We start from the raw sequence: 14628 nt of genomic DNA, 5'->3' as shown, positions 1-14628 counted from the left end.
TTTCTGCTTTATTACATTGTGAACTTACATCTAATGTCACTTTGAACATTTTCAACTTATTGATCTTCATGATTTCTACCTTATTCCAGGATTCTTACATGTTGCGAGCTTTTATTCAATGTTAATTTAATCCTATTCAACTTAGTGGTTTTCATGCTTTCTGCTTTATTCCATCGTGCATACATATTTTGAACTTATATCCAATGTCTCTTTAATCATATTAAGCTTAGGAATCTTCAAGACTTAAGTTTTACTGCATCGTTCATACATATTATGAACTTATATTCAATTCCTCTTTAATCATATTCAACTTAGTGATATTCATGATTTCGGCTTAATTGCATTATTTATCCATGCTGTGAACTCACATTCAATGCCACATTAAAGTTTCAATTTATTGATCTTCATAGTTTCGGCCTTATTCCATGGTTCATGCATGTTTTAAACTTACATTCAATGCTAATCTGATCATATTCAACTTATTGATTTCCATGATTTCTGCTTTATTCCATCGTTCATACATGTTGTGAACTTACATTCGGTGTTTATGTAGTCATATTTAACTTTGCGATCTCTATGATTTATGCTTCATTCCATCATTCATTCATACTCTGAACATAAAATACATTCAATGCCAGTGTAATCATATTCAACTAAGTGATCCTCATGATTTCTGCTTAATTACATCGTTCATACATGTTGTGAACCTATATTCAATATCAATTAAAACATTTCAAACTTTGTGATCTTCACGATTTCTACTTCATTCCATCGTACATATATATTATGAACTTAAATTCAATGTCTCTTTAATCATATTAAACTTAGTAACCTTCAAGATTTCAGCTTTATTCCATCGTTCATACATATTGTGAGCTTACATTCAATGCCTCTTTAATCTTATTCAACTTAGTGATTTTCGTGATTTTTGCATAATTACATTGTACATAAAAAAAGCCTGCGTGTCATGATATAACAAGAAAAACAACGCGAAGATCTTAAATAAGCTTTACTTTTAATGCCATAAATATGGCTAAGCCGCATATATCTAACAAAAAATTAAGGTCAGCAGTTTATTGAATAATAAATCTTTCATTCTCAACTGACCTCTAATATACAAACTGAGCAACTTGTGCAAGACCTAGACGACCAACATGTCTTCGCACAAGTGTTATGAATCTTTGAAGATCTCGCTGTAAGAAGGAGGCCTGTCATCATCTGGGTACCCGTAAGAAGGAGCTGCTGACACTCCAGAGATTAGATGATAGTTGGCCCCCTGGCGAACTGGTAGCGCGCTGTAACTGGGCAGTGATTGATGGTAGTTGTAGGCCATCGAGACGTCGTTGTAGGAATCGTGAGTCACAATGTCTTGATCCCAGTCTTCTATAGGCGTGAAAGATGGTTCCATTCTTGTCATGCAACAAAGTCTCAGGCAAGACAAGACTAGCATAACTGGAAAGGTGAAAAAAAAAAAAAAAAAAGAAACATGCATATTAAGAACACCTCACTAAAAATCTGTGGATTAGAAACTAATATCATGTTTCTAAATGTAGAAAGTTCTTATAGTTAAGTAAATAAATAAATAAATAAATAAATAAAAAACATGAGTATGGGAATACTTTGTTTAGAATGCCCAAAAATTACAGCATAAAAGAATAAATGAAGAGTCTTAATCAGTACTCCATATAACCTTTCATGTCCCATTTTCTGGACGACGTAAAACGTGTCTGAAGTATGAATTAGTCTAATGAAGTATTTTTTCTCATAATTTATTTTTGCATATAAAATCTATTTTCAAACTGAGATGAAGTTAGGTAAATTAAATTCTTAGGTTCAGCGAATAGTTGTTAGAAAAATATCTTTATACCTGTCGATGTAAACACCTGACAATAGAAAAGTATTAATTGACTGATGTTACAAAGATGTAAAAACAAACATCTACCAAAATCCTTGTAAATTTATATATATATATATATATATATATATATATATATATATATATATATATATATATATATATATATATATATATATATATATATATATATATATATATATATATATATATATACATACATACATATATATATATATATACATATATATATATATATATATATATATATATATATATATATATATATATATATATATATATATATATATATATATATATATATATATATATTATATTTCCAGTGCATTGTCAGAATCCTTATATTTTGTTGGTGGTATATTTCCTAAAATCTATTTTTTTATCAATGCCAAATAGTACCGAATTATTTCTGGCGTTGAATATCTCTATGTAAATACCCTAAACTAGTATCAGTATCTGGTTGACTACTCGAATACATATAATGTTACCTTGACATTTACGATCCCTACACTGGCCCACTTTGAATATTAGATGCCACCTATAAAGATATTTCTTTACTTTTAAGATAAGAAACAATTTATTTCAAACAGCCATCACAAATATCATGGACATAATTTCTCTTATATCAAGAACCAAATTCTATTAAAAGATATCATCTATATCAATGTGCAGTTAGACACAAAAATTCCTGATCTACCACGCTCTGAGGAAGTGTACCCTTTCACACCCTAACAGCGCAGCGAGTAACCAATCAGATATTGCAAGGAAATCATTGTTGATATCCGGAGCTAAACACAAAAATTTGCAGTGCAGAAAGCATGTGACAGAGTCTACTTCTTCAGAGCGAGTTGTGCAAGGACTTCCTATGTCAAACTGTACGTACTTTGGTCAACTAAAGAGATAAATGAATCATATTTTTAATCTAATCTAATCTTGTTCAGTTCAATCCTTTGGATTAGAATAAGAAGTCTGATAATGCATTCGAAATGAAAGAAAACATTAATGCATAGCTCAATATATAAACATATAAATATAGCACAATAAATCTAACACCGAAGCAAGAAGTTCCGGTTAGTCATCATTCTGTTGTATTGATAGCATACTATATGTGAATTGCATAGTTATATTCCTTGAATGTGATAAAAAGAAAAAAAAACCTCTTATTTATATAAAATGGAAATTCATAAATATTTTCAAGGTATTTGAACATTTTTTGTTCTAGTGTGAAAAAACCTGTGCCACGTGTGTATTTCTTATAAACCATAAAGATTTTCTTCGAGCTAATGACGTCAATGGATAGTAATTTGACACAATCTAATGTGAAAGAAGACCTCTGTAATCTCATTCCATTGCTAAGCTGTGAAAAAACTTACAAACATCACCAGTACACACACACGCGCACGCACACATATAAACACACACTCACTCACACACACACACGCACGCACACATAGACACACACACAAATATATATATATATATATATATATATATATATATATATATATATATATATATATATATATATATATATATAGATATATATATATATATATATATATATATATATATATATATATATATATGTGTGTGTGTATGCATACACACACACACACACACACACACATATATATATATATATATATATATATATATATATATATATATATATATATATATATATATATATATTTATATATATATATATATATATATATATATATATATATATATATATATATATATATATATATGTATATATATACATATATATATATATATATATATATATATATATATATATATATATATATATATATATATATATATATACATACATATATATACATACGTATATATATATATATATATATATATATATATATATATATATATGTATGTATGTATGTAAGTATGTATGTATATTTGTATATATAATACGGTATATATACATATACTTACATTATATATATATATATATATATATATATATATATATATATATATATATATATATATATATATATGATCATTAGGAAAATCAATCCATAGCTATTACAGAAGGGAATGTGTCGGTACATATACTAATTAATAAAGATGTTAATGACATTCTAACCATGATGGATTTAAGCATTTTTTCCTATGTTCAGGATAGTAGAGTCCATAACACCGACCGCTCAAGAGTCACATAAAGAATATCATTCAACTCGACAAGTCTAGGAAAGCTGGCGACAATGGTGGATCGATTCCTAACCGTGGCTACCTGGATCACGCATTAAAAGTGAAAGTGTCTGGAGATCCAATTTGTTATGTGGTTTGTTTCTGAAATGTATGATTTCGTTTAATCTTTCCATAAACAAAAGAAAAAAAAAAAAAGAAAAAAAAAATCCGCCTACTAATGTGAAAGACAGGGCGACCAATACCGGTACTCTGTACTCTCTATAGATAGCATAATATAATTTAAAAGATTTAATGGTAAAGTATATCTGTTACTTTAGGGTTGTGGGGACCGATGTGGCAACTTCCCTGACTAGTGAACGCCAGATTGGGGTTCGCGTTCAACTAAACTCGTTAGTTTCTTTGAGTATGGTAACCTTACCATCCTTGTGAACTAAGTATAGGGGGTTTGGGGGAGCCTATAGGTCTACCTGCTTAGTCATCAGGAGCCATTACCTGGCCCTCCTTGGTCCTAGCTGGAGTGGAGAGGGGGCTTGGGAATTAATCATATGTATATATGATCAGTCAATAGGGCATTGTCCTGCTAGATAGGTCAATGTCACTATCATTGCTTCTGTCATTCATGAGTGACCTTTAAACCAGTAATGGAGGTCAGGGTATCAATTATTGAAACCGAAGACCACCTATAAGCCAACCAACGACCACGTCCCCGAAATAATATCTACGAGTTATAAATTCTTTGGGGAAATATCAGATGGATAGGTTAAGTAGCAAAGGATTAAGAAAACTGGATGCAAAGATAGAATCGAAGGAAGAACGCTTCTAAGAGACAGCGACTCCATATAGAGATGGGTTGAGGCCATATGCGATTGAGGCCCTTTACTTCAATAGGCGTAATAGGATATGATGATGACGAAGAAAGGCTGACGAGGAAGTCTTTTCTCAGTAGTAAGTTATAATACATATTAAAAAAGAGATTAGGCAACGTTAAAGGACATTCGACGTCAAATATTAATTACAATGGAAAATCAACATTAATATTTTCACAATACTTCAATTGATAATACACGTCAAGATTAACGTATCCGTATGATATAACATGTATCCCAGCTCTCTACATCTGACTGTGTATGGAGAGGAAATTACTTACCATTGAGAATACTATTAGATATATAATTTTGAAAGTTATACCTCTCCATATATTATAATGACTAATACACATATGCCACCCGTATTTACCCATATTTCATGCTATTCTGGAGACCACTTGACCTATACTTTTTGTCAATTATAGCTTTATATATATATATATATATATATATATATATATATATATATATATATATATATATATATATATATATATATGTGTGTGTGTGTGTGTGTGTGTGTGTGTGTGTGTGTGTGTATATATATATATATATATATATATATATATATATATATATATATATATATATATATATATATATATATATATATATATATATATATATATATATATATATATATATATATATAATGTATGTTAGAATATCCTCTAATATAGTTTGACACTTTATGTGTAAGTGAAACTGGGTTGGAGCTTACTTTATGGGACAATTTGTTCACATATCTGACTTTACTATTTATCGTTGTGATCATGGAAGAGGTGGATAATCTTGTATTTATGTAAAAAAGTATTTGAAAGTAGCAAAAATCAGTAAGATTGATTTTAAAGTAGAAGGGGTAGAAGATATATGGAGTGATGTACAAAAAAAAAATAATAATAGAAATAGAATGCCGTCATTTATTGTAGGACGTGTATATCGACACCCTAAAGCAATTGCCACTTCATTTGAATATATTTAAGATACCTCTAGAGAAATATGTGTACTTAAGAAGCCTGTTTTGATTCTATTTGATTTAAGTGTCGACCTTTCGGTTCCCAATATTAGATTAAATGAAATTTTTATCAGTTAAACCTTAATCAATTTATAAAGGAACTGTCAAGGATAACCGATACTTCTGTTATGTTACTAGATGTTGTAAATACAAACAGACTACAAATGGTTTCGGAACCCAGTGGGATTTCTAGTTCAATAGCCGACCATGAGATGACTACACTTAGAATTAACATTTCCAAGCCCTCTCAAAAAGACTCCTAATAGTAAAACATACAATAATCTGGTAAATTATGATCCAAACAATTTTCATGACAACTTGCTGAATAGGAATCCCGTCTTTAATATCATAATGGAAACAAACTATGTAAATATCTGAAAGGATACTATTAGCAGAACTTTCATTGATGGTGTAAATGAATGTGCACCATATGTAACTAGAAAAATTACCCGTCCCCAGCACCCTGGATAAGTAGCGATGTTGAAGAAGCGATGCGAGTCAGAGATGCCCTTCAAAATAGGTACAAGTTGGATAGAATGAACAAAACATTAAGACGTCGGTATAAAGACGAAAAGAAACGTTCCCAGGTACTAGTTACGACAAGTAAAACGAAACACTTTATTAACATACTCATTAAATGTCAAGGAAATATAAGTAATTGATGGAATATTGTTCATGAAACGATTCCAAACCCAAATGTCAATACCCATATATCAAGTTGTGACAATACAATAGATAAGGCTGAGGATTTTAATGAATACTTTTCGAACGTAGGAAAAACGGCGTATGCGAGATCATGAACTTAAGATGTGATTAGCTTTTTTAGACCTCGGCCAGTTGATGATAATATAATTTCATTATCAGAGTAAAGAATTTAAATGGCATAGATTTAGTAGGATCAGATGGAATAGCCTTTCGTTTCATTTAAGATGCCTCAGCTGTAATAGGCTTTTATTTAACAATGGTAGTCAATACCTCAATAGTAACTGGTATTTACCCAGATGGATGGAAGCTGCCTCTTGTTGTACTATCTTACAGAAATTGTTGAGAACTACCGACCTATATCTCCTCTTACCATTTTGTCAAAAATATTAGAGAAAATCGTAAGAAATTAATTACTTGAGTATCTTAAACAAAATGGATTATTATCCTTTACGCAATATAACTTTAGACCTCATCTGTCTATTGAAATGGCATTACTTAAGCTATCGGAAAGGATTTATAATAATATTGACAATCAAAAGAGGAATTTATCATATTGTTAGATCTCTCAAAGGCATTTGATAGCGTTGGGCACAATATTTCATTAAATAAGTGTAGGAAAATTAAAATAGGTTCTTTTTGGTTCAATAACTATTTACAAAATCGTTTTTAAATAGTCAGACTAGTTATTTTGGATTTCCCCAGGGCTCTAGTTTAGTCTCCGTGCTCATTTTTACTGACATCAATGATAAGGCTAATTTCATTAATTTCATTAAGGACTACTTCAAAGATATAACAAAATTTCAAGACGACTCTCTTCTCGTATAATGTGCAGGCAACAGTCAATTTTGCAGGTAGTATAAATGATATACCCACTCTTGTCACAGAGGCAGAATCTATGTTAGAAGGAGGACTGCAATATTTCCAATTAATGGTTTAATTGTAAATGAATCAAAAATTTAAATCATATTCATTGGTACAGGGCAATATGTATCACAAATCCAATTAGAAACCGTTCTAAACATTAATGGCCATCAAATTAAAAGAAATGTACACGTAAAAAATCTGAGTATTTATTTTGACCAATGTATACTTTTGGATGTACACGTATCTGAAATAAGTAAAGTAAATGGAACCTTAATATATTTAAACCTAATTAAAGACATTGGATATTTACATGAGGGCAATAAAACTTCAATCGCTTGCACTAAGCATAATAAATTATTGTTTAAAGATTTAGGGAACTACTACTAAACAACAATTACAACCGGTTCAAAAACTACATAACTTTGCGGCAAAAGTAGTTGATAGTAAGGCCAAAAAATAAAATCATGCATCACCAATTTCAGATAAATTAGAATGGCAAAATGTTAAATGAAGGGTTAAATTCGACATTTATGTGGGAGTTTTTAAAGTTATGCAAAGTTTAATACCAACTTGGATCTTTACGTTTACAGTTGGAAGTGGGAGGGACAGACGAAGGAGACCGGGCAATGAGCTTCATATACCAAGAACCACCAAAGACTTGGGAAGTAAATGCTTTACGGTACGATGACCAATGATATGGAATACCCTACCAGAGTCATTGAAAATAAAGGTCAAATCATGACACTTTTGAAGCAAATGTTAGGAAATATATGTTTTCTATAAGATTTTAATTACAAATTAGTGGATTGGTTTCATGTATTTCTGTATTTCTGTTTTTTAATGTTTTATGGTGTCTATTGTAATTTTACACCCAGTGTAGAATTTTAATGAGTTTAATATTATTAAAATGTTTTTTGTTCTTATATTTTAAAGCCGTAATAACTCAAGTAGCGTACCAAATGTATCTTAGCTGTTAGTCAAATAATTTCTATAGAAGCATCACTCATGTAAATATTGAATATTAATGCAATCAAAAGGAAATCTAAAAATATCAGTAATCCCCATCAGTTGTTTTACATACAATGTATAAAACCTAACGCAAATATTAGAAATAAAGTAATAGTAATTGTTATTGTAAATCCAATATATATATATATATATATATATATATATATATATATATATATATATATATATATATATATATATATATGTATGTATGTATGTATGTATGTGTATATATATATATATATATATATATATATATATATATATATATATATATATATATATATATATATATATGTTTGTGCATGTGTGAAGATATATATATATATGTGTGTGAGAGTGTGTGTTTGTGTATGTCGGCCTGTGTGTGTCTACACGTATAACATATAGATTTTAGTACTACTGGCGGTTAGAAGTGGAAAATCGTTTATGGTAATTATCAAATGGATCATTCCAGAAGACCTTACCTCCAAAAACCATGAATACAGATCCGATCACCAGGACCAAGCTTAATCCTTTTTCGTCGTTTTGAAGATCCAAGAAGATGAAATTAAATCCCATGGCCATCATTAAGGCACCGGTTATCCCGCAACAAATGATACAACGTTTCCTAACTGCTGTTCTCCTGCGACCCTGGTGTAGAGTCTGAAAAGTAAACGTAATACAGAAATAGCCATGTTAATAGTAATTGTATCGATAATGATAATATTAATATTAATAAAAATAGTATTAATTCCACAGTTAATTTATAATCTCACTAATGAGATGATTTTATTTCCTTGGTTTTCCAATTATTTTATTTTGGTTTCTACTCGACTGTTCATTTACTATGATTCTTGAGAAGCAATGTTACATGTTCACGTCGAAATAATAATAATAATAATAATAATAATAATAATAATAATAATAATAATAATAATAATAATAATAATAATAATAATAATAATAACATATTCTTGGCATAGCACTTACATGTACACGCTCATGAAATGCCTGCGACCAGTCCCTAGACGGAGTACTACGTGAAGGTTGGAGAACCCTAAAGGGAGACTGTTCGGGTGACTGCTGCTGTTGTCTCAACTGATACTGTTCCTGATAGTTTTGATCTATGAGCTGCTGTTGTATCCTGAGTTGTTGCTGCACCTGGTGGTGAAGTTGGTGTTCCTCGAATGGCCGTTGTGGAGGCTGGTTTTGGTTTGCTGTGGCAAGTGGTTGTGACTCTTGTTGATTTTGGGGAAGCTGGCTGTATGGAGGTGGATCTTCTTCTATGGATTTTTCTTCAAGATTTTCAACCAAGTCACTACTACGTTCTACCAAAGGAATTTCTTCCTCTGGCTGCGGTTCCTGCTGCTGTTGTAGCTGTAACTGCTGTGGAATGGATTGTTGTTCTTCGTCTTGTTGTTCTGAACTGGATGCATTCTGTTCTTCCGATTGATCTGTTTGATGTTCTTCTGGTGGTTCAACCGCACTTGGTTGTGTTTCGCTGTTTAATTCCACAGGATTTAACACCAATGGCTCTCCCTGCTTATCTACTCCGTTTGCTGTAATTAAAGACAATTACATAAATCCCTACATTTCCATTTGTCTGAAGATTGTATAATGATATGATAAAAGTGCAATAACCTATATATCAGCTCTTCATTTCACTGCCACATAAATACAGAAGGAGCAAATTATATGTAAAGGTAAACTATTGTAGATTAAATGGCTGATATCTGATCGAAGGTTTAACCATGTGTGATGCTAACTTAGAATAAAACATAACACAAGTGAAAATGAAAAGTACCTAGATGTTGTAGACAGGGAAAGTACTTAGATACACATTAAATACTTTAGAAGTGTGATGTGGATCGTTTAGCAAAAATGTAAATAAACGATAGGGCACTCTCCTGCTGATTGAGATTATTCTATCACTATATCTCCCAATCCAAACACAAATATTGATTATTGTATCAGCAGTTTACTTATCAATCGAGACTACGTTAGGATGGTAACGTAATGCTTCTATTTATTTCCGTCTCGTGTATTTTAAATGTTCTCTTTTCTTTCTATCTAATTATGCAAATGCATTTACTAGCTAATAGAATATACTAATACCGTTAACCAGATATATATGTAATTTTGACTACCACAGCAAACTGATTAACTACCATATACAAATCGACATTTGTCTCTATCCAGAGGGAAAGAAAAATCTAAATTTTTCAAGCTAATTAGGTAATCAAATCCATAGTAAGCTTTTTTTTTTCTTTTCTTTTTTTTTTTTTTTTTTTGCTAGGGATAGGAAAACAAAATATTTGGTAAACTTGTTAGAATTTTTTTCGGGATAATGCTTTGGAATTATATTACAAAATATTTGGAGCCACAAGTACTTTTATATTAATATCATACAGCTTAAGCAATGCAAAATAATGGGAATCTCTTTAATGATAGGTTTTGGTATCAAGTTCACGCAGCCTCTGGAATAAGGACACAAGTGGATTTCTTATAATAAGTGCTTCTGGCCCTAGCCGGGATCAAACATATACTTCAGTTCCGAAACAATTGTATATAAACCCACTCGACCATTGAGAGAGTTGAGAATTCATTCCAACGTTGCTGTACAAATTCCACTTGAAATTCGGTTTTGTACTCTGAATGGATATCGAGATATTTTCACTTTAATAGCTGATTGTAAGTTTATAACATTTGGCTCTGTGATAGTTTTCTCAGTAACACACAACTTTTACATTATGAAAATTAGAAAGCCACATGTGTAAGTAACAAAATTAACATAATTTCTATCCATCTGCTTACTACTTTTCGGCCTCCTCTCTTTCATCTTGCTTTCCAATCTCCTGATTTTTAGGTCATGGTTCAAATGGAGGGATTTCCCACAGTTACAATTTGGCACTGAATGGTCTCACAAGACCCAGCTCTGCTTTATATAGCTCATATTTCATAGATTAATTCCAATCCAAAATCCAAATTTATCATGATGGAATATATAGACGGGACAAGGAACTGCTTAGTGTTAAAATCATCATCATCATCATCTCCTCCTACCCCTGTCGTTTCTATGTTTACCTTTTAAATCAACATTTCTCCATTCACCACCTCCCCCTTCATGTTACATAATCCTCATCCTTGTAGGCCTTGGTCTTCCAACTCTTCTAGTGCCTTTTGGAGCCCAGTTGGAAGTTTGGTGAAATAATCTCTCTTGGGGAGTGCAAAGAGCATGTCCAAGCCATCTTCATGTACCCTCATCATGATCTCATCCTTATATGGCATTCGACTAATCATTCTTAGAGTTTCATTTCTAATGCTGTCCTGCCATTTACTCCCAATATTCTTCTCAGGGTTCTGTTTTCAAAGCTACAAAATCTGCCGGTCATTGTTTCATTGTCATATAATGACTCATGTCCACAGAGTAACACCGGTCTCACTAAACTGATATATAGCCAGAAATTTATATGTAATTTTGGGTGGTTTTATTTCCAAATTTTACTTAACCTATCTGTTGTCTGATTTACAATAGTAAGCGTAAACCGGAAAATAAGAGGCTTTGTGATATATGATAGAATCTGAAGACTGGGGAAAGAATTACATTTAGACGGAAGAAGGAATTGCTGGTCATTGCATATTATGGAGTTGAAAAATGTAGACGGCAAGAATTTCTGAATGTTACGTGTTAAAATGTACTGACGGGAGAATTAATGAATCATGATAGAATATATACAGGGGAGAGCGAATTGATTGGGGGTACGTGGTAGATTGGTGCTAGACGGAAAAATCCATATCCTGATGTTATGAATTACAATGTGTAGACGGGAAAATTAAATACTTTGCTGTAATATGGTAAAACTGATGGACGTGGATTACTGAATTGATGTAAAATATGTGGGTTTGAGATAGGTATGAACTGTTTCCATAATTGTTTGATTTCTTTATATACTGTGGAACATTAGAATACCGGGATAGGACATTGGAGGTAAATGCAAACATGCAATAGGAGGTAATAAGTCTTGAATGGTTGAAGTTTCCCTATGATACAATAGTGCCAGGGTATATTGAAGAGAACCCGGAAAATAATAAATTATTTAAAAAGATTTGGCAAAAGTAGACATTTCAGTAAGAGTGAGGATATAAGGGTAACTGGAGACTATTCAAATAAGGATTTTTAACCTCTATGAGCAAATGTTTGTTCGGGGAATCCAGAAAAGTGTTCCTGTTCTTATTTTTATTGTTTATTTATATGATAATGTTCGTATTGCATGCATTTATTGAATTGTCTGTTTCCTTTTACCTTTGCTAACAGTATTATGAAAATTTTCGTAAATCCAAGTCTATTAACCGTGAATAGTTTTCTCTAAATTGATATCTCTACTTTTGTTTATAATTATTACTTCTATATAGTCTATGGAAACTTTTGCATAGCATACGTAAATGCTTAGCTTACCAGAATTACCTTTGTCAACAAGTTGACCAATAGCTGTTTTTTTTTTTTTTTTTTTTTTTTTTTTTTTTTTTTTTTTTTTTTTTTTTTTTTGTGGGTGTGTGTGTCTACCACTACATGAAATCTGTGTCTTATGCCGATATTTGAATTCCTTGAAAGTGGTTATATAGGTTCATATTCTGAATAGACAGCTAGAAATATCCGCATCCTTTATTTAATATGGATGGTGATAGCAGGGCAGTCGTTACTTCGTTTAGACATTTGGGGGTAAATGAGAAAGGATGCTAGACTTAAAATGGGTGAAACAAAAAAAGTACATGAAACTGGATTTTTTATGGATCAAAACGATAAGACAATTGGAGGAACTATTGAGTACTATACTGGGTCTTTGATTGATAGGAATTCGTGTATTGGTAAATTGTTCATAAGGGTACTTATGAACTAATGATTATAGAATTAGATTTTTAGATTTGCTTAAGTAGCTTCCTTTTCATTTGAAAAAAAAAAAAAAACATAACATTCGTGTATAGATGCATAATAACATGCAAGCATACTCACACAAACACACACAGAGTGGTTGTGTGGTTTGGTAAATATACTAATATATACGGATATATATATATATATATATATATATATATATTATATATATAGTATATATATATATATATATATATATATATATATATATATATATATATTTATATTATATATATATATATATATATATATATATATATATATATATATATACACACACACCACACATATATATATATAATATATATATATATATATATATATAATATATATATATATATATATATATATATATATATATATATATATATATATATATATATATATATAATATATTGATTTATATATACGAACACGTATGTATATACATACACAAAACACTCACACACACACACCCATATATATATATATATACTATATATATATATATATATATATATATATATATATATATATATATATATATATATATATATATATATATATATATATATATATATATATATATAATATATATGGGTGGTGTGTGTGTGTATGTGCTTGTGTGTGTGCGTATGTGCATATATGAAAAGGACAGTGAAGGAATCAGAAATTCTTTTGCACCCAATGAACATCCTGATGTTCGTATTATCAATATGTATCCTTGTAAGCAATAGTTCTGTTTTAATATCCTAATGGACTCCACTGACACATTCTGTAGCATCGAATAGAAGAAGTGAATACAAAGGTAGAACAAGATTTCTGTTGAGTCTTGGTGCATTCCCTTTCGCGAAGTGTAATGTTCTTGGGCATAAAAGCTGTTATATGAAAATGAAAAGCATTCTCACATAAGTTCTCTTTTCATATAATTCGTAGAAACTTTATCGATGTGAGGATTGAGCAATGTTCATTGTCGTTGGGATGTTGTTTTTTACTACTCTTGCTTACAATTTTTACGGGCTGCCTTAGTGGTGCAAGAGCCCGTGTCTTTCTGTAAGGAACGAAATCTTAATCAACAAACACCTCACACTTTCATCGGTTATCTAGGATTGTCTTTATATCTGTTATATATGTGGTACGATCTGTATACAATTTTGTCGATAGATTACGTATCTGGCGAGACTCTGTACATTAAGTTAATGAAATGATATACAGGTAT

At 30.6% G+C, this 14628-nt stretch overlaps 1 protein-coding gene across 1 annotated transcript in view; it reads right to left on the bottom strand.

The window, feature by feature from the left end:
- Positions 1-833: 833 nt before the first annotated feature.
- Positions 834-14628, bottom strand: part of LOC137652028 (GATA zinc finger domain-containing protein 10-like) — a 14970-nt gene continuing 1175 nt past the window's right edge. The window contains exons 2-4 of the mRNA XM_068385251.1: positions 9488-10056; positions 8983-9160; positions 834-1452 (exon numbers count right to left, since the gene is read on the bottom strand). Of these exons, the coding sequence (XP_068241352.1) occupies positions 1172-1452; positions 8983-9160; positions 9488-10056 (1028 nt within the window). The 3' untranslated portion in view covers positions 834-1171. The remainder of the gene's footprint in view (positions 1453-8982; positions 9161-9487; positions 10057-14628) is intronic.

The sequence above is a fragment of the Palaemon carinicauda genome, chromosome 13 (assembly GCF_036898095.1).
Source record: "Palaemon carinicauda isolate YSFRI2023 chromosome 13, ASM3689809v2, whole genome shotgun sequence".
Classification (NCBI taxonomy): Eukaryota; Metazoa; Arthropoda; class Malacostraca; order Decapoda; family Palaemonidae; genus Palaemon; species Palaemon carinicauda.
Note: the sequence above shows the minus strand (reverse complement) of the source record. Positions and strands in the feature narration are given on the sequence as shown.